Genomic DNA, 22,229 nt, shown 5'->3' with positions numbered 1-22,229 from the left:
ATAGTGTATTAACCTATCTAAAGACTTAGAGTACTCTATCACAGAAGCGACTTAATAACTAAATGGAAGATGTTCGGTGTTTTATCACCCTTTATGTCTGTACTCTGCTAAAGAGAGGAGCATTTGGTTACTATGAGGAAAAAATAAAATAAAATAAAATAAAATAAAATAAAATAAAATAAAATAAAATAAAATAAAATAAATAAAATAAAGCAGCTTAACACTGATTAGGAGCTTTAAAATAAAAAACAAAGCTTCCATAGAATGCAACCCCAGATCCAAAACAATAATTTCTTCCATAGTACATTTTCAGGAGTTGAGTTTATTTTTAAACATCATAGACAATGATACACCTTCCATAGTGTACAGACAGTCTGCTTAACTGTCTATTATTATAACTTGAATATTAGTTGCTTTAATACAAATAGCTAAATACATTGACAAAGATAAATGAAGCTCTAAAAAGAAATTAATGAACATCTCCCACTGTGAATGAGTTTTTCATCTGAGACTACACTTGGATTGTGTCAATATAAACCTTCAGGCACAATGTATTCCCTCACAGTGGTGTTTTTTCATCTGCATGGTAGTTTTTTACATAATTAAATATATGGATTATTTTAATTTTGAATGTCTTGTTCTGCAAATTGTTCACAGAATAGAAGGTTAGGATGACCAAACCTGACACTTAAAATCATTTTGGTTGATATCATATGCGGGAGTTTCACACACCCTTTTCCTTTTGTGTATATTCTTTGCGTTCTATCATACAAACTGAATGAAACAGAAAGCTTTCTTGAGTCTTGAAAGTATAAATTATTATGAGTTCCAACCTACTACAACATGAGCAACAAGAAGATAGCACATCCCGATGGTACAGGACACAATCATCATGGGGAAACCTAACCTGAAACAACAACAAAATAAAAGAAAGATCAATAATAATAATAGTAATAATAATATACCAGTGCTAAAAGCATGGATATATTGTGAGATTATGACAGGGAGTCTAATACTTTACTTTTCTACTTCTAGTCTACTTAAGAGATACGTGGCTGAAGTCAACATAATTTCATTGATTTCAATGCATCACTTTCAATTTACTTTGTCTCAGAAGCTGGCATGCCTTCTTGTTTCTTTTTCTCTTTTTTTTCAGACAATAAGCAATTATACAGGTAAAATAACAATTCTTAGAAGTTATGCAATGTTGGAATAGATCATCCAGTATGCATCACTTCAGATTAGATGAGCAACCCTAGGATATCTACTAGGGTAGAAATTCTAATTTCTAACTTAATCTATGGCTCAAACTCCCTAAATTGTTTCCCTGCTGAGCTGTAGTCACGTAAAGATAGTATTTCTTTTCTGTACTTCTCATTAAGTTTTGAATCAAGAGCTGAACATTAACGAATGTGTGGAAATAAAAGCACTAAAACTGTGCTGTTCTATCAAAAACAGCCCGTCTCTTTACATCACAGATTAAGCTTTTCAGACCACATCCATTATTTTTATAGCTTTCTTTAGAATGACAAACACAGGCAGCAGAGATGGGCAACTAGGAAGGATGTTATGGGGTTCGATGATTCTTACTCTGGTAGATTAGTAGGTCTTCCACATCTGTGAAAAGAAGGGAGTGAGTTTTCTGAAACAAAAAATGCTGTTATGTGGTACTAAAGGACTATGAAGAACCACTGCTGTGATCACACCATTTGTTCTATGTCACTAAAATCATAAGGAGAACTTTGGTGAGAAATGATCATGTGACAGATGAGACTCCTTATGTAATTTCTTTTGTCAAGTCCAGCCAAGATTTTCCATAAACCTCTTCAAAGCATGGCAGTGTTCTCTGAAGTGCAGCTTTGAATTTATTCTCTTTCTTGAAGTAAGACCTACTTATTACTTATGGGTATATTAGTTGTCCCTTTGCTTGCTAGGAGCCTTTGAGAGGGTTCCAGGAGCCCATTTAGTGATGATAGGAAGACACCATTTTCTGAGGTTGAGTGCATGAATAACATTTTATTTTAGGAAAGTACATCTAAAAGGGACTTCTTGGGGCATTTAATCTCTTCAACACTTCCTGAGTATAGGAGGAAATTAGATAAAATGAAAATTAAATACCTCAGTGGCTCACTATAGTCTACTCCCTCTATCTCCTCCAACCTGCAGATGCACTGTTGCTCTATTGTGATATTCAAGAGTCATGTTTACTTCATTGCTGTTTTGCTGAAAAGCTGACTGAAGGAGGCACAGATGCAACCAACAGAACAAAGGAACTCATCATTGTCACTGGTTTAAGTTACTGACAATGTAATTCATTTCAGGAACCCAGGTCACACCCTATGCCGATCCAGACATACAAAAATCAGTCCTAACCTATGAAGCTGACTGAATAATTAGGAAACCAGTACAATTCAAAAATTCTGAAGCAAAAGTTGGAATTACTTAGTGAAGAACAAGCTTTTCCATAATGCCAGCTGTCTTGAGTCTCTATCAAAATGAAACAATGCTATTTACTGTTAGAAATAGAGGCAAACCAAGAAAAAAAAAAAAAAAGGAAACACCAGTAAGGTTGAAAATGTTTAAGGGACAAGACTGCCAGGGCTAACAGATCATCTCATTTCTGACTTCCTGACATCCCCCTGAAAAACTGTCATTGGCCTGTGTCCATGAACATACATTACCTGTCCCAGAAGGACAGTTCCAATGGGCAGCTCAAGTGGTTTTCTCCTCCATTTCTCTGGGATTTAGGACCTGGTGTGCCAACCTCTCCTGCCATTCTGGCAACAGGCATTATTTCTGGTATTATAGCTTCAAAAGCATTAATGTTAAGCTGGTATTTGTAATTGGGAAAGGAGAAATGGAGAGGAGCATAGAGAAGGGTTAGGTGTGTTCAAGTGGTGAAAGCTGTGAAGAATTGTTAAAAAGGCTCATTGGATTTTCACAGCACTCAAATATTTCCTTGGAAGTCTGACATATATTTGGAAGTGCTTATTTCTTCCTTGGTTGTTTTTTTTTTCAGATAAGCATGTGTAACTATGCTGCAAGTGTTATTTCTTTTAATGTTTGACTATCTAGATCCCTGATTTTGGGTGACTTTACTTGAAAGAGATGAGTCATTATTCAGAACTTTATTGTTTTTATTCAGTATTCACTAAACTATGGTCAGGCTGGTAGCACAGCAAAACAGAAGAGCTAAAGCTATATAAATTGGAATTATTTTAGAAAAAAAAATCAAATATAAATAAATGAATTTAATGGCTAGCCAATTGCTCTGAATCTTCTTCATCTCAGTATGTTTGATCTCCAGTCCTCCTTAATCTCACGTACATAAAAGTGTCCAGATAGGACAAAAAAAAAAAAAAAACAAAAAAAAAAAACAACAGCAATGGCTGTAGGAATAAAATAGCATGGCTGTAAAATCCTCCTACATCTTTCAGTATATTTCATGAATGTTCCCTGCAGCTGTATTCACATGACAGGCTGGTGAAGTGGAGATTTCTACAACTCTCATAAGAAAACAGGTTGTTATTTGACAGAAAACAGAATTTTATTGACCTCACAGTTCGCAAGCAAAGAACTGGTACTGAGAGAAGTGAGGACAGCACAGATCTTAATCTGTACTAATACAACCTAACAAACCTCTCTGGGGAACACGCAGCAGCTCAGCAGTGAATAGCAACATAATGTCTTTGTGAAGACTTGTGAGTGGAGGGAAGAATCCAAAGAGATTTAAAAGTTTCTCAACCATTAAAAAGAGAAGAGAAAGAGAAGAGACCCAGCATGGAGGGTGTCCGTACAAGAAAATTGATGGATTACACAGGACCTCTGTATGGGAACTGCTGAGTCATGGCCTGAACCACTGATTGAGCACCTGGAGGAAAAACCCAGTAAGTCCTGGGAGGTGAAGGCAATTCACCTGTGTGACTGGAAGGGGTGGAGCCAGGCTCCACCCTTCTTAGGCCTCATTTAAGGGCTGACTGCCACAGATCTCTTTCCAAGGAGATCCCTCCTTGGTGGAACCTTTTTCCTGTGAGCCCAGAATCTTCTGATACAGGTGAGCAATCTATTTCCTTTCCTTTGTAGCACCTTTCTATCGTGCCAGTCCTCTTTTAGTAACACCTTTTTCATTGTGTTGATCTTTCTGATCACTACAACCTCAACAAACATGCATGCACTGTAATCTGCCCGCACTCTCACAGTGGGAGCGAAACTTGCAGCCAGAGCTGCACACAGCCTGGGGAGGTACCTCATCTCATTTAGCATGGATGGTTGCATAGAGCCCAGCTATGAAGCCATTACTCTCATGGCATGGGCAATTTCCTCTCAACTTGAGGCCAGAATCTCAGGACCACTAGCCTGAGCACAAATGTAATTGGATCAAATTCTATGTGGAATTTGTGTGCCACAGAGAGAGGAGATGAAGCTTACTCCATGAATATTAGTTACTGCAGAGATAGTCAATTACCCATGTCGGATCAGTACCCAGTTGTGCTATTGCTCTACCTCAAGGGAAGACACAGCTCCTGTCTCAGGTTGCATACAATGTAATGTTTAGGTACCTACATTTTCTTTAGTTACATCAAATGTAAGAGCATGCTTTAAACAATGTAAAATTTACTTTCCATCAATGCTCATTTTCAACATTCACCTTGAAGTGATAAAGCAACATGTCAGTTGCTCCTGCCCAGGAGAAATGATCTGCAAGGCTTAGCAGTCCTAAAATCTCCCCCTCAAGTAACACTTCACATTAGTAAGAAACACTAATCAGCATCTTTGTCAAAAAAAAATACATTTTTACAAGATCTTGTAGTGGCAGCACATCTGGTGTGATGTTTCTATATATTAACTAAGGAAAGAGAGCAGACACATCCTGCACTGGGCAGCCTTTTTGTCCCTCATCTCCACTGCAGACAGGGAGATACACATGCCCTGCATGGCACAAAAGGTTCACCCTGACTCTCTGCAGCCAGCTCAGGGAAACTGCACTGACTTCTCACTGCTTCAGAGAGGAAGGGAGGGGTAACAGGCCTTAGCATTTCATCCACTTCTTCCTCCTTCTCTTCCTACCACAAGTTTACATGCAAACGTGCAGTCTAAACAAAATCACACTGCTTAAATACACACAACAAGCAGATGTTAGTTCAGTGAAAGATAGTGGGAACATTTCAAGTAGCAGCCCCAGGGATTTGTCTTGGACAAAGTTTTGCTTATTAATAACTTTAGTGATCCAGTAGTGAAAAGCTTGCAAATCACCCCAGTGTGGGAGAGATGTCAGACTCTGTGGAGAGCAGAATTCAGCACGTTCATGACAAATTAAAATGAGAATTTGGAATGTACAGGTTGAAACTCTGTAAAGTGTGAAGTATGTATTAGGAGAAATCAAACATGGACACAAAAACCAGTAAGGAAAGTGAAGCTTTTTCATGGTAATGATCTAGTTATTTTTGATCCTGCCTTGCTGCAAGATTACTGGCCCTGTACTTAGAATAAAAGGAAACTGTTGCATGATTATTCTGGGGATAAATCCCATTTTTAATGAGTGCCCATAGAGGTGAATATTACAGTTTTCTTAGGTTAGAAGTTTATCAACATAGTTTCTAAAACACAACAGAGAAGCCTTTGGGGTCCAACTTGCAATATCCTGGACAAACTAATCTCTTACCAGGCAGCTCTAGTTTGTGGTGCTTTGAGAGCCAGTGGGACCTAGGATGTACAAAACCAAAGTTCAGTGTCTTGTACCACCTAACCTGGGGTGTGACATATGAAACACTCTTACCCATAAAAGCCCCACCTACAGGCACCATCACCCTGACAGTTCTAACTACAGATACTGCTAACAGCTTACACAGCCTGTATATCTGCTGGGGTGCCAGTGGAAAAGCCACGCTTGCAAGGAAATTGGGAACATTCAGACATTCTGCTTTTGCTTTCCCAGTCAGGCACTCTCCTAGGACCAAACATTTGGCAATGAAAGAATTCTGGTGGCAGCCAGTGGTAAGAGTTAAAGCTAAATTCTATTCCTGCATGCATTCAAAATTTAAAGCACAATTTAAACTATACTGATGAGGCTTGCATCAGGCATAAAATTTTGTTCTTCTTGCTTCATATCAGTTTCATATTGTAAGCTCTATAGAAGATACACCCACCTACCTACTTGTTCCCTTTATTCAACACAGTACTGCACATCTGAAGCTTGCCATGTCGTCTGAAAATATTTCACAAAGGACAGATGGTGGATAATTCACTGAATTCTTGAACATTCTCTAATCATATGCAATGCCTTGCCCTGGAAGTTTGCTAATCATAAGCTCATTTTTAAATGCACATATATGCCTGTGAAAGCAGCCTCAAAAATGAGACTCAGATGTGCATATACTGAGAAGATATGTAAGATTATTTCCAAATGACAGGAAAGTTGCATCTTTTAATTGGATCAAATTTCACAATTTTATTGGCAAAGTAACTCATATTTCTTTCCAACAGTAAGGTAAAACTACAAAGTTCATGTATCTTAATGAAAATGATATAAAATAACCCTCATGAGTCAAACAGAAATCAGCTAGTTAACAAAGCTTATACAGGTCTACATAAGTTATAGCCAAACACAGTACAGCTCAGTTAGCAAATTCTTTTTCTGTACCTCAGCTATCACACAGCACAGTGAAATACTTTTGAGAGAAAAAAATGAGAGACAAAATTACATTATAAATTTAAGACTTGCTTGTGAAAATTGTTGCTTCCTAACTTATTCAATTCTTTAGATTTATACAACATTATCTATAAACTATTTCTACTAACATTTCTAGATATAAAGCTAATTTTTATTGTGATTATTTGCTGTCACATTCTCCTATGGAGAGATTTTCTAAAAATATTATGTTGACTTTTCATCCTAATAGTTGAAAAATGCACAGGACTTCTTGAAAAACAATCCATTTTTACTAACTCTGATTAATTCTTTAGCTTCCTTTTCTTTGGCTTTTGGAAGGAGTAGAAATTTAAAGGAGAAATTTTTAATTCTTGTCTGTCTTAGTCTCAAATCCACTAGGAATTCTACTCTTTGTTAATTTCTCTATTTTCATCATATCTGCAGTCACTTTACTGTCATTCTGTTTCTTCTCTCCCTTTCTTGCAGTGCAGACTGCCTTATACACTTCCTGCCATTTTGGTTGTGTCAACTTTTCCATTATTCCAAGTCCTTGACTTACTAATTCACTCCACCTGAAAGTATAGGCTTTACTGTAATTTTCTATGCTTAAAAATAAAAAAAGCTAAAAATATTTATTACATGCCCATGATCCCTTCAAATCTGACACCTGTTGTAGCTCTGAAAACAGGTGGCTAAAACTGCCAGTGAGCGTTAATGCAACATTAAATTGCTGTGAAATTCACATAGCTGAGAATTACATAAAAATTACAGTGTTCTTACCTACTAGTTACCACACACAGGTGTTACTGTGTAATTGAAATCACAGAACAAAACCTATAATCCCATTTTCTTCTGATTGCTAAAATTATTATAATTTCTTGTGGTATTTTATCTGTTTTGAGTCTATGCCAAGATTTTCCATAGAGTCACTGACAGAAGTTAAACTGAAATAAGGAAAATCAATTCCTGAATAAGAAAATTTAAAGGTGTTAAGTTTTGCCTCCTACAGTCTAGAAGATCTGGAAACAGCATTTGCTGAAACCCTAACTCTTAGGTGCAGAACCTAAGAGTTAGGCCTTTCTTCCTTGACCTTCCAAACTTCAGATTCCCTAAATTAAAAACTTTATTCACTGCAAAAATAAAAAATTAATTGGTCTGCCAGCTCCACCTGGAAGATTCAAATCACTATTAATAGAATATTTGTTGCTGTATCTGTTTAGGTCTCTGTGTTACAGATGAGATAAAAGACAAGGGCTGTTAGAACAAAAGACTCTGGTAACTATCCAAAAGCTATTCATACATGGAAGGCTAGCAATCCCTATGAAATACAATGGAAGAAAATGGAAAACATGTCAATTCTAGTTAGGAAAAAAAAAACTTTAACTGAATGTTTAAAAAAAGAGAGAATAGTTGTTAGAAGACAACAGCATCCAGATTTTCTATTAGAATCAAACAAAAACTCCATTAGGAATGGGTGAAACTCTGCAGACACCTAGGAAAGAATATAAGCTCAAATACAGAAACAAACCTGAAAACACAGAACTAATAGTGGCATTTTACTAGGGAAGAGCAACATAGCTCTGATACAACTGCACATGTTAGAAAAGTAACTTTTCTTGTTTTTCTAATATCCCTTTAGATTAACAAATTTAATTTAGCAATATGTGTGAAGTGTTCAAAACTTCATATCTAGGACACAAGAGGAATGAAAGAGGAAGTTTTAGCATTTATCTTTAAGGACCCAATGGCCAACAGAAATACCCCACATTTAAAAGAGAAAAAAATGACTTTAGACCAGCTTATTGGTACCACAATATATAAAGAAAGCTAGACTCAGAAGTTTGTGCATGTTGAGATTAGTTTTATTAATCCATAGAGCACACATAACCTGGTTGCTTTGCTCTATAAATTAGGCCTTAGTAGAATTATATTACAGAAAGAAGCATATAAAAGCCAATGTCTGAAAAAATCTCCTAACTTTAAATCACTTCTTTAAGAATAGGAGTAATCTCATTAATTTAAAAAAAAACATAAATAAGTGTTGTTCTGGATCAGGAGTCAAATAGGTAAATCAAGTGATTCCCACTCCACAGACACAGACTCTCCTCTGGAAGAAATCCAAAAGCAGGAAAGCCAACATTAACAGTAGGATGGAATGGATTCTCAATTTCATTCAACTTCAAAGTACCCTAGCAGTTTTGGCTTTCCTCCATTAACGTGCCCTATGGCATGAAACACTTGTCAGGGTCCCCAGCAGAAAAGTTGCAGCTTCAAGTAAAAATTTAGTAACTCTTAACATGATACAATTACATAAAGCAACTAGCAAGACTTTCCCAAGTTTACTACTGCTTGCTTTCTACTTGACTACCAGTATCCAGAGCAAAACAATCGTGTTTGAACATCTCAGGCATATTCTTTTCTCGAGAAGGCTTGTGTTAGCCTCCAGACAAGATAAGAGATAGAATCAGAGAGAGCAAACACCTGCATTGAGGAGGGGCAACAGAGCCTGCTCTCAATGTTTTCCTTTTCCTGAGATTTGCATAACCATTAATTACTTAAAAGAAAGTGTAAGGTGGTCATGACAGCCTAACACATTCAATTTATGCAGCTGAAATTTTTTATCATGTACTAGTCTAATTTTACATGAAGTGGGCTGATATTTCCTTAGTGTCCAGAGGGAAGTAATCTTCTGCGCACTGGTACAACATGTTGGCGTGCAGAGTGGCTGGTCAAACCTACACTTTTATAAAGAGAAAGAAGCTTTTATGAAATCAAGACTACGATCACCAGACTTAAATTCATACAGGGAACCTTTAGATTATGACCTTCTGTACAGTTAAAGATTTAAATAATTAGAGTAGTTGAGTTTCAGTGTTGCTAGATCTCCTGAGCCTTTAAAAAGAAAAAATCCTACTGTTTCACTTTGCTCTTTAAAAAAAAAATGGACAAGAACTTGTGTGTGTTAGTAACGTCAACAATACCTGTATGTAACTTTGAGCACCAGTATTATATCACAACATCAAGAAATAATTTATCCTGAGAAAATGTTGCTGATACAACATGATTTAGGTTACACTAGTTGCTTTTCAATTTCCAGTAAGTTCTCTGAATAGAGTGGAGTTATTTGGATGCACCTTTCCTTTTTTTTTAGTTCAGATTTTTCCATTCAAGGATATTAGTTTAATTCACTTGTTTTCCCTTGTTTTACCACAGAAAACAGAAGAAAAATACAGCAGAGTGAAACTAAAAACATGTGCAATTACTGCATTAGTCATTGTATTCTTTATCATGCATATGGCCTCTATCGTACAGAGGGCCTTCAAGCACTTTTGCTAGACAGCTTTGTACGTAAGCAGCTTTCCCAAAGTTTTAATACGGCTAAAATCTACATAACACTTTAAAACCTAAATTGCTTTATATCTACTACTGCATTAATAATTCAATCTGTATATTCCATAAAAAGAGTGCATTTTCTTTTTCCATCAACAGATACACTCAAGAAACACACAGCACACAAGGTTAAAGCTCCAGTGCAAGCTGTCAAATCTATGAGAGTTTACAGTCAAAGTAATAATTCCATTCCTTGCCAGGTAGTGTTGTTATCACTACATATGATGAGTGATATTTTATGCTGCATCTTGGCAAAAACAGTATGCCACTGACTGGGTTTTAGTTCATCTTTAGTCTGATGATTTTTCTCATTTTTTACAATGTAACATACTCACCCTTGTTTCTAAAATTGGTGCTCCAAAGAGACCAAAGTATTTATTTCTGTCCCGCTGCACCTTTGCAGCCAGTAAATGTTTGCCAGTACGCAAAACTGAGCTGAAATAAATATTGCAAACTTAAATTCGCACACATTCTTGAAAATTCTGTGGTTAAATTTTGTTTAAATAGCTTCAATTCATGTGAGTTCATGGTCCAAGAATGTTGAAATTAAAGAAAAAATTTCCAAGAATGCTTGAGTCCCCAAATAGTCCCTACAGGTCCATTTATTGGTGTTTTTTACTTGAAATGTCCTACAAGCAGACAAGTCTTTCTATTCATTAAGTGTTAGGGGGCACATTCTATACAGACAGACTGGTTCCCTTCCTGCTTGCTAAGAACTACAACACAAGATAAACTGTGGTGTAAAGATTCATGATGCTCTGTCAGTGACTTCTTGGATTTATCACAACTTCACATCATACTTGGATGTACCATCATATATTAGAAATGTAATTTCTCTACATCCACCAGATAGGCCCCCCCAAACAAGTTTGGTCCTTAATTTGTTGCTTTTGACTTTGGTATGAAAGCTTCACATCATTCTAAAGTCTAAGGAATAGAATTATATGAAATTGACTCAGCTCATTACAAAACCCATATTTATTCCTCTACTATGAATCTATCCAGTGAAGCATAGTTGTGAGTTTGAAGGTAAGAAGATTAATATTATCATGGACAACTAGAAGAGAAAAATCAGTGAAGTACATCTTCTACGACAGTACTTTAAGAGACTCGGGTACTGATTATAGTATAAGTAGGAAACCTTTGTGTTGCTGGTAATGAATTGTTTTCATGAATTGTTTGAATGGTTCTGGTACAAACATTCAACTAATGAAATGGACTAATACAAAACAAGTGAGATTTACAGTGGAAAAATGAATGTGTTAGGACTGCTGAAATAGGTTTTGCAATATTTCATAACTGCTTCTGTGTTTCTTGAAACATTCAACAGAACAGAAAATCACTTTCTCAGTTATGCCTCTGAGAAAGTAAATCAGCAGCTTACCCAAATTTTTGTCAAAATAACTTTCTATATTCCAGACCTCTCTGCTATAGGCATTTCTCACAAAATAAGTGTTTTGTCTATTTTTGAAATAGTATACCTACAAAAGTTGTATGTATTACTTTATTTTTCTACATAGCTCAAATGAATTAAAGATAATAGGTATGATGGAAAATTATGTGCTTTTATTAACCACAGGTCTAATGTTAAGTACACTAGCAAACTAAAGCTAAGCAAAGCAAATCCTTTTCTAAGTCTACCTGTTACTCAGTCAGTTAAAGCTCCTCTGTACAAAGCACTAGACAAATACAAACTCTACAGATATATCCCCATAAACTATAAAAAAAAATCAATTCTTATGAGATGGAAGAGTAAAGTTAAGAAAGACAAGATAGAAAAAGCATAGTGTAGAGGGGCAGATAAGTATCATTAGTGGGATGTTTTAACATGGGGTAGAAACATGCACCCCATTCTACCTCCTCTATTTATTTGTTCCATTTTCTTTTAAACAGCTTGGACAATCAAATGATTTGTGTACAAGTGGTTTTGAACCATCCCTCAGTTCCGCTATGAAAACATGTTATCTAAACTATCAGGATCATTGTTTCAGATACATTTAGGACTTTTTTTTCCATTTATTTCTCTGAATTTGGCCTTTTCTGCAAAAGTCTTTTGAATTCCATGTGTTAGAAACAACTGGTACAGTAATGTATTCATATGCATTTCAGCTATATCATTATTCTACAAAATCTGATGTAAAAGCTTGGCATTAATATCCTTAAATTGTTGGAGATGGAATATGAATATTTCTGGTGGAAATATGACTGATGGAATAATCTAGTAATTTTTATATTTTTGCCCTTGAAAAGTCTATTCTTTAGATTGTTTTCCTACTGCTATGTAAATTATTTACATAGATGACATTTTGTTCTGAATCTATACCTTTTTGTTCAGCATTCATTGTCAGCAAGTGGTAAAGACTTAATAATACACACAATAGGAAAAAACATTATTTTGCAGTGCGTTACACACTACAACAAGAGAAAAATTAAAAAAAAAACAAAAAACAAATAAGAATTATTTTTCAAATTGACCCAGGATGATTTCTTTCCTTTTCTTTACTAGATTCTTCAAAGCACATAGAATCAAATGAATCCACAGCAATAACAACAAAAGAATCACTAAAAAGCTGTAAAATCTTATCTGTCATTCAGGAATAGGTTTTCTATATTTTCCCTGAAAGTAGGTCTTAATCACTAGTTTAAAATTAATAGTTAGGCTAAAATGGCAATGGTTATTTATCTAACTGCTATATATGAGCTTAAAACTTCACTGTTCCTATTTAAGTAATGTCTTCTACTGAAAATGAACAACAGCAAGTGCTGACCAGGAAGTTATTATTCAAGTGGTTAACAAATGTAATGTTTAAATTAACATCTGCCTTGCTCAATGCCCCTGAGTGCAGGGGTCATAATAAATTTAGGTTACTAAATACAACTACTAAGTTAAAGTAATTAAAAAAAAAACAAAAAACAAAAAATAGTTAATACAACCACATCTTTTATGTAAGAAACAATGGCTTACACAAGAAAATAAAACTATTTACTATCCTGAGAACAGTAAATATACTGTACTACTACTTCCTCTGAGTAGTTATTATTTGAAATGCATTATAATGAAGATAACATGAATATTCAGTCTTCCTTTCTTCTGATTATCTTGCTATGCACAAGAGGAGGCTGACCTCTTATTTAGTAACAGAGGGAAGATCATCTTATTTCTATTAAAATATGAAGTTATCTGAAAAAAATGAAATTTCATGTAAAAGTATATTCTGATGTAATTCTGAATTTCTGTATGATGCTTTGGCAACTAAACTTACTTTACCATTGTTTCATGTTTAAGCTGAGGTGAATTAATATAATCTCTCTCAAGAAGGCTTATTAGTCAGGGTTCATAGGCAAATAAGTAATCTTCAAACTCCCAGTGTTCTTTGGATTTCCAAGTCTTTGTGTCCCTTTCTGCCATTTAAGTGACCTCTGTGTTTTGAACTCATAAATTGTTTTGTAAAGCAATGTTTAAAGATACAAGATTTCTCTGAGCAAATATTTTCAATACAGCACTTTCTTACTAATTCTGTTGATTACCAAAGTACTCTATTTATGTACAAAATCACTTTATAATTTTTATATTCTCTGAATAAGTCCCTTGTTCAGTAACAATACTGTCTAATCAAAGTTAGCATGTTGTAATTAGCTGTACTCTTGGCACTTGATATAATAAATATGTGAAGCTGCAAAAAGTAGTGACTTCTTAGATAACAAAAACTATTTATACCAGCAGATACGACATGTGAAAGTTCAGCTATGCCTTGGTCAATACCAACTGCTACATACAAATTTTATGGAGTAAAACCAAAAAACTGTCTCAAGTCAGTTCAGCTTTGCATCTCTCTAAATCAAATTAGAGAGAGAATGAAAAGGAGCAGATATTTCACTAATACTCTTCTTACAGTCATCTCTATTCGGCTGCACTTGTTCCCTTCTACAACTCTCCTTTCCCACTAACTCACTTATCTTCAGCTTAAGACAGTTTGGCAGAACTTGACTTCTTTTTCACCCTGCTTTTCATGAGCTCAAACCCCATGCCTGGGCGGACAGCTCATACTCTCTACTCATTCCCAAGGACAGTGTTGGCCTCACACCAACCCATAAAACTCTTAATCTTACAGTAGTCAGAAAAGCCAGGAGTGGCAATAATCAGCCAGAAACACCCAAGAGGATTTGGAGATTTGCTTCTCCTGATAGGGAAATTCAGAATGAAGTAAGAAAGGAGATTTTCAGTCTCAAAATCATGCACAGTGCTCTCATTTCAAGGAGTAGAAGGGTGACAGATCAGCTACTTGTTTCTTCAAAATCCAAAGGCACAAACAATTTATGCTTAATTCTAATGAACTAAAAGCAGATGAACAAAACACTCTAGCCAAACAGTCTTACTCCTATTACTACAACATCTGTTCCTTCATATAGAAGTTCTTGGCTGCAGTCCCTCCTTGTTAATCATCCTCTCTGCATCTTGCTGATTTTGAGTTCTGCCTCTGCCTTTCATTACCCAATATGTTTTCTTTGTCTTTTGATCCTGTCTTTAACACTCTACACCCTTTTGTGCCTGTTTAACCACAGTTATCCATAGAAAACCAATATGTGGAAAAAGTTTTGTTGTAGGACGCATTTGTTCAAGCCTAAATCTGAGCTACCGATCTTTCTACAAGACTGTTTGCCTTCTGCTAGGTTTTTATATAGGATGAAATCAATTAGCCTCCAAAACTTATTTTTCTCTACCGAATCTTATGAGAGCCAGGAGAAATTAGTTGAAATAAAGATCTCAGCATTGTAGAATGGAAAGGTGAGGTGAGATCAGTCTCACCCTTACTGACAAGCAGGTCTGTGAACACTGGGAAGTAATGAAGCCTAATTCCTTACCAATTTGTATCTTAACTTCGATTGGCTTTCTGTTTAAGAAGTGGAAAACTCCAAGCAAATCTTTCTTCCATATCTTAAAATGATGTTCCTCTGCATGTTTTTTTCAGTGTGTAAACTGTGGGCTCAGCCTGAACTTTCCCTCAGTGGAATACTAACAGAGTTTATTTTCCTCTTCCCAGCCACCAACTTTGACAACATCTCAGGGATGTTAATTATATTTTAGAAATTAAGCCACCTTTCCCCACAATCCTCTCCCCTGTCTAATCTGTTTGATAAATTGATAAGCACATTCAGAAGTTACTAGTTGGGAGACGCACAGATGCATTCACAGCAGTATGATTACACAGGAAAGAATACAAAAAGTCAGAGTTTGATGAAAAGAAAGGTACCAAAGGCTTTTCAAATACTTTTTTAATGAGACATGCTTGTTACAAGTAGCTAACTGATCTAAAGACGTGCCAAATGGTTTCTGTGATATAACTCAAGTATGGTTAGAGAAAGGGATCTACCCTTACACGCGCTTACATTATATAGTTCTAGTCTCCAACTTATCAGAATGCTTATAGGCATGGGAACATAATGGGGAAGAGAAAGAAACATGAAGTTAAAAGCATGAATTAGAATGCATTTTTATTTGAAATTTCATGCAATCCCTAAGGAAATAAGTTAAACATAAAGTCTAAAATGGTAGTTAAGCTATTAAAAAAAGAAAGATGATCACAAATCAATCATAAATTTCAAAGTAGTTGACACTCCCACAAAATACAGTTCAGAATTTAATAAAAATTAGACAAGTGAAGTTTCATTTACCAAAATACTGTTAAGTAGCTGTATGAATCAATAAACAATCTCTAATGAAGTCCAAATACAAGGAGCATTTTAACCAGTGTACTACTCAGACATACACCTACTGAACATGAAAACATTGCCAGAGTAGGAGATAGTTTATCGTTATTACTCCAAGTGATAGTACTTCTCCATGTAGTTTGTATCCAGAAGTTACACATTCTAAGTACTGAATACTGCTCAGAAATCTCACAAATCCAAAATTAATATTCCAGCAGTGTACCTCATATATGAAAAGTCCAAGTATTCTTACAATGAAAAATAATATCTGCCAAAAAAAACCTGCTTGTATGTCTTGGTTGAAATCATTAAAATAAGAAAAATGTATTTTTAGTTTTTTTCCAAATGCAACTACATCATTAGTTTGCACAAAGTATACCATGCCCTGGTAGCTAAAATGGAAATAAACTTGCACCAGTGTCACTGAAATAATTTATTTAATGATAAGCTTCAGCATGTATTTAGTATTTCAAATTCTTCTGTGCATTGATGCACTAATTGCTAGCACTTCAGAATATACACTGATTAAATACACTTTGTGTCCGAAGAATACACTCACTAGATTTTTCTGTACAATATTCGAAACATGATAATCTTAGAAATCATTTAAGTGAGAGTTTGTACAATGCCAGAAAACAAAACTCGATGTAAGTATATGAAGTGACTGCAGACTTTCAATGTTAGTGTATCAGGTATCAAACTTTTCCTTGACATGCATGGGTATGCATTTTTGGCAGGGAAAGGAAATGAGTTTACCCCATGAGCCAAAAAACCTTGCAGAGGCAATGTGAAAGATATATATCACTTGCTGCCTATTTCTCTTTGTGAAAAGCATAAATTTTGTGTATTATTCACAGCATTTGGTGGTGTCAGCTTTACATTCTAATGCAAATCATGTAGCTCTCCACTATGCTAGTATTTATAAGTGTTTCTAAAAATAGGATTTTTTTTCAACTAAGCCATGATTTGAACTACTACAGTCAAGTACAGATTTAATTTCAGGCATCAGCTTGACCCTCAACCTGTTTTCTTTTTCCCCTTCCATCAGCAACAGAAACTTTGCAAATACTTTATATAACTAAAGAATTTCATTCTACTGCCAAAAAAAAAAAAATTCCAAAGGACATTCCACCAACCTCTTAAGAGAAACCAGAAGCACTGTTTCTTGCTTGTCTCCCCATTTCTTTTTTGACTTGGTTGCCTCTACTATCCTGGGTTTGGATGTTGATGAGAGCTTCATCTAGCTCTCTTCTAATCTCTCATCTTGTACGCTTTAAAGAGTCCTTCATAGTATTGTCTCCTGCTAAAGAGATGCTGTCCTTGATCCTCTTTTTCCTCTTTCTTTGCCTCTCATCTCTGAGAAATTTCACCAGACTACATACAACTCACTAGTGTTCCTTGTGCTAAAAATTCGTGGATCCCAATCCTTCTGATTAAGCTGTCATTTTTTAAAAATTAGTTTAGTGCAGTCCTCTGCCAGGTCATTAATGATCTCTAGTGATGAGTTTACTCTTACTGGTAGTCCAGCACAGTCCTCATTTTCTCCCTGTAAATCTTCTCCTTCATTTCCTTTCTTCATAACAGTTTAATTGTACACTTTACCTTCATCTATCATTTTAGTTGGTTTGGATTCCCATCTCTCTTCTCACATCCAACCTACATATAAAACTCTTGCAGATCACCTCTGCTTAAGTAACTATTTGCATAACTAAAATGCTCACCTAGGGCTCTCTCATGTCAGTTTCTCCACAGCCTTTCCTTTGGCCTCAAGAAATATGAAGGAATAGAAGAAACAGTTCAATCATTGCAAGATCCACTTTGCATACTCCCAGTAGTTTCCTCTTGCATAAAGCAGAAGCTTTTTCAATATTCACAGACTTTCAAGGCCTACTCCTCCTCGTTAATTATCTGTTTATTAGCAGCAAGATATTTCCAGCTGTATCCTGGTGGCAGCCCTCATCACCATTGGTCGTATTTTCTTATTTATTACTCTCTCAGTCCTTCCCACCACTGGTAGGAATCCTCCACAACTGTCTGTAAGGTTACCTTACTAGTATGCCTCCATTCCATTTTGCCCTGACACAATGCCATTACTTACCTATAGTAAGTAGCTTTTTCCTTGACTCTATCAATCCACAGTCCACAGCACCACATATTATGGTAGTCTTCAGGACTGATGAATAACTCTTAGAACCTAAGGAACTGAAATTCTGTTACATTAATTATATACCTGCATCTTTAGGAATTTATTTTTCCACAAATTACATTTAGAATAAACAAAAATAGAATGAGAAAAAAAAGGAAAAAATAATGGTAGTACCAACAACCAACAGGTACTAGAACAACCAAGTCATTTCTGTCCCAAGAGTAATTTAGTGTTTCATAATCAGACTTGTAAACATCTGTCAGTAAGGCACAGCTCCATCTGGCAGAAGACAATTTCTTGCATTACATTTCTTGTATTGCCTCCTAGGTTATGTCAGATAGAAATGTCTCATAAACTCTATATATAGTCCAAGAGGGCCTTCAATGACAGCACACCATCTAAACATTTCTGAAGTGCAGACTGTCAGTTTGGTTTTGCTGGTGTTTGGCTCCAGGGTAGTTTCCACTGGATGCAAATCATCCATTTGGCAAGAAAACACGGCTTCGCTGGTTTTCCACATTTTACAATAGTTGCCATTAAAGACAGATTTATTTATTTATTTATTTATTATAGTAAGACAGCTTGCTTTTGATATGTCATCATTGTAGCAGCAAAAATCTCAACACGGAAAGGGCTAACTTGCAAATAGAGGTACCTGTAGTAGTATATTCACAGCAGCATGATATCCAGCACATTCTGCTTTCCAGGTGCATCAGCAGATGGATTGTGAATACACTGCAACAGGTGATTAGAGTCCAGAACATCTGCATTATGCTGATTAAGTCACCTGTTGTATTCAGTAGTGTGGGACTCAGCTCTAGATTTAGCCACCTAAACTCAGGCGCTTCATGTGTAGACATCTGTGCAGGAGGTGGCTGAGTTCTTGCTGCAGTCTGTAGAGAATCAGCCAACATAGCAATTGGAAATTTCAGAAGTATCTAGCTGATCTTGCTTTGATACCTGTATTCAGTATGAGGAACTTTTTACCGAGATCCAAAAAACTAAGGAGAGAGATTCTCCTCACTTCCAGTTGTTTAAATAGGCTGACAAAGCGAAACTAAAAGATAGTTAAGTCAGCTATCTGTGGTTTTCTATGGTTAAATTATGCCTTCTACTATAAGTTTGCATAAAGATGCACAAGACAGTCTTTGTAAAAAGCCACCTGTTATGGTATTGAAATCAAAAGATAAAGCAGGTCACCTTACTTAATCCCGCTGTCACCATATTCAAATGTGCTTGATATTATCTAAGTCTTATTTGCAAAGCAGTACAATTCACTGCTAATCCTAAGAGTAATAACATGGTCACATGCAGTAGAACAAGCATCTTAAGCAGATTAAAATTATTTGTAAATTCCATAATTTCCTATTGATTTCCAAACAGTGAGCCAGCCAACACCAACAAACATAATATGCATGTTCTGTAGTTAAGATTCTACGGGACTCTAATATTATTAGAAATTGTAAGATATAGGGCTTCCCAAAAACCTAAGTTATCCGAGATATCACTAGAGGCTTTTTTATACATGTTCTGTTGCTTTCAAGGCATATGCCCTTCTCTCTAATGCCTGTGAGCATTTAACCAAAAGCTTACAGTCAAAGTGTTTCTTTAACATATTGTCACTCAAACAGCATTTTATTTTCCTCAGACCTCTCACATATTAATAAATACCTGTGATGCATTACAGTTCTTAATTCATGACTTGTATGACATCTGACCTTGTTTATGTTCTACCCATTGTGGCTTTTCAGTAACACCCAAGCAAGAAATAACACACACGCAAAAAAAAAAAAAAAAAAATTAAGCTTCTATTTCCAAAACGAAATCAATCCTTTTTAATTTCTGGGATTCAACTGAACAAGAAGATTCTCCCCTCCTATACTTTATCTAAACTAGGATATTTGGGTTTCTTCTAAAGCAGGTAGCTTTTGTTTTATGACTTCTTGCTGTAGGGATTTTCTTCTGTTTACTGTGAACTGTATACCTCCTGATTTTCTGATATATAAACACTGGACACTTAAAGCACAAAAGAATCAAAGACTTTCCAGCAGATTTCACTAGGCTGCTATGTATTCACATAAAGCATCAGGTCCTTGGCCAATTCAAATACACGTGCACATGTTAGAAGTTTTTAAAAAATCAGCCTGTAAATGGAAAATTAGTTCTAATCTTAATCACTTTGTCATCAGACTTCCTTGATGAAATGTTTGTGAATAAGATAAGCAAAACTTTTTTATATAATCTCTGACCCATACAACTAAAACTATGTTTTACAATATGCATTAATTGCTTGGTAGAAAAATAGTTCTGTTTTATTTACAGCTGTATGTCCCATAAACTTGTTTTTGCTTTGAGAAATGAGTTGACAAGCTGAAAAAATTCAAAGATATCTATAAATATATTAACACCTCCATTAGATTCTCTAAGAGTGCACCTTCCTTCAAAGTTGGTGAAGTAAACACAGGTTATTATTAAAGATTCAAGAAACAACATATGCTTTCATACCAGATTATCATTTCTATGACAGCACCTAGATGGCAAAACATAAGTTGTGGGTACGAGCAGGGAACCTTTTCAACTGAATCCATTAAATAAATTTAAAAACTTATTAAACCAGAATTGGCTGAATAGATGAACATTATAAATTACACATGCTAAATCACAAATTCAGTATATATTAAGTTGGCATTGGCAACGGCATCCATGACATAGAAGGAAACAACTAGATAAGAAAAAGAAAGATTGGCAATTTCATTGTTCTTGTATTAAAATTTAGGAGGTTATTCAAGGAGGTCACAGAGCTAAATGTTACTGAATGAATCACTAAACAATTTTTATGCAAAAGCCACCAAGCAAAATATTTCAATCATGTAGCTAGAGCACCATGCAGGCAACAAAAATTAGTAAAACTCCACATAATTTCCAATTATATTTTTGGCCCTGATCCAGCAAAGTACTTAAACCACCTGTAACCTTCTGATTTTACTAGAATCATAGAATAGTTTGAGTTGGAAAGGATCTTAAAGATCTTCTAGTTCCAATTCCTTGCTACAGGCAAGCACACCTCCCACTAAACCAGGTTGCTCAAAACCCCATCCAACTTCACCTTGAATACTTCTAGGGATGAGGCATCCACAGCCTCTCTGGGCAATCTGTTCCAGTGCCTTATCACCCTCATAGTGAAGAAATTCTTCCTTATATCTTATATTTTAGTTTAAAGCCACCATCTCTTTTTGCTTCATGACCTCTCAGGCTTTCTTGTAGGCCCCTTTATGTGCTGGAATGCCATTATAAGGTCTTCCTGGAGCTTTGTCTTCTCCAGGATGAACAATCCAAATTGTCTCAGCCTCTGCTCATAGGAGAGGTGCTCCAGCCCTCCAACCATTCTCATGGTCCACCTCTAGACTCTCTTAAACAGCTCCATATCTTTCTTATGTTGGAGGCCCCAGAGCTGAATGCAGTACTCCAAGTGGGGTCTTACAAGATTAGAGCAGAGTGGGAGAACCACCTCCTTCAACCTACCAGAGATGTTTCTTTTGATGCACCCAGGATACTGTTGGACTTTTGGGCTGCAAATGCACACTGCTGGCTCATGTTGAGCTTCTCATCAACCAACATCTCCCAGACCACCTCCTCAGGGCTGCTTTCAATTCATTCTCCACCCAGACTGTACTTGTGCTTGGGATTACCCCATTCCTGCTGCAGGACCTTGAACTTGCAAAACCTACTTGAACTCAATGAGGTTCTTATGGGCCCACCTTTCAATCCTATCAAGGTCTCTCTGAATTGTATCCTTTCCCTCCAACCTGTCAACCAGACCACACAGCTTGGTGTCATCAGAAAACTTTCTGAGGGTCTGTGTCCCTCTGTCTGTGTCACCAAATAAGATGTTAAATAACACTGGCCCCAGTACCAATGCCTGAGGAATGCTGCTTATCACTAGTCTCAACCTGGACACTGAACAATTGACCGCAACTCTTTGAGTGCAACTATCCATTCAATTCCTTATTCACTGAGTGGTCCATCCATCAAATCCATGACTCTCCAGTTCAGAAACAAGGATATTGTGCCATGCTGAAAACTAGATATGCTAGTGGGCAACCACGGCAACAGGAACTGTTCTTATTTTTGTGCATTGTATAAATTTGAATTATGAAAACAAAAGTCATACAATCTGTATGATTAAGCTCATGAGGACAGAAGGAAAGATTAGTTTCAGATTTACCTTTGACTTTCAGCAGAGCTTGTGCTGCATGTACCTGCTCTTAATTTCAGATTCTTCTAATTTCTTATTCAGTCATTGTTTTCATTGGTTTTGAAGACCAGATGGAAATA

At 36.0% G+C, this 22,229-nt stretch overlaps 1 protein-coding gene across 1 annotated transcript in view; it reads right to left on the bottom strand.

The window, feature by feature from the left end:
* The window catches only part of OCA2 (OCA2 melanosomal transmembrane protein), a 174,535-nt gene continuing 152,624 nt past the window's right edge, over window positions 319-22,229 (bottom strand). The window contains exon 24 of the mRNA XM_021412256.1: window positions 319-907. Within this exon, the coding sequence (XP_021267931.1) occupies window positions 820-907 (88 nt within the window). The 3' untranslated portion in view covers window positions 319-819. The remainder of the gene's footprint in view (window positions 908-22,229) is intronic.

Source organism: Numida meleagris, chromosome 1 (assembly GCF_002078875.1).
Source record: "Numida meleagris isolate 19003 breed g44 Domestic line chromosome 1, NumMel1.0, whole genome shotgun sequence".
Lineage (NCBI taxonomy): Eukaryota > Metazoa > Chordata > Aves > Galliformes > Numididae > Numida > Numida meleagris.
This window is presented reverse-complemented; position numbering and strand designations above follow the sequence as displayed.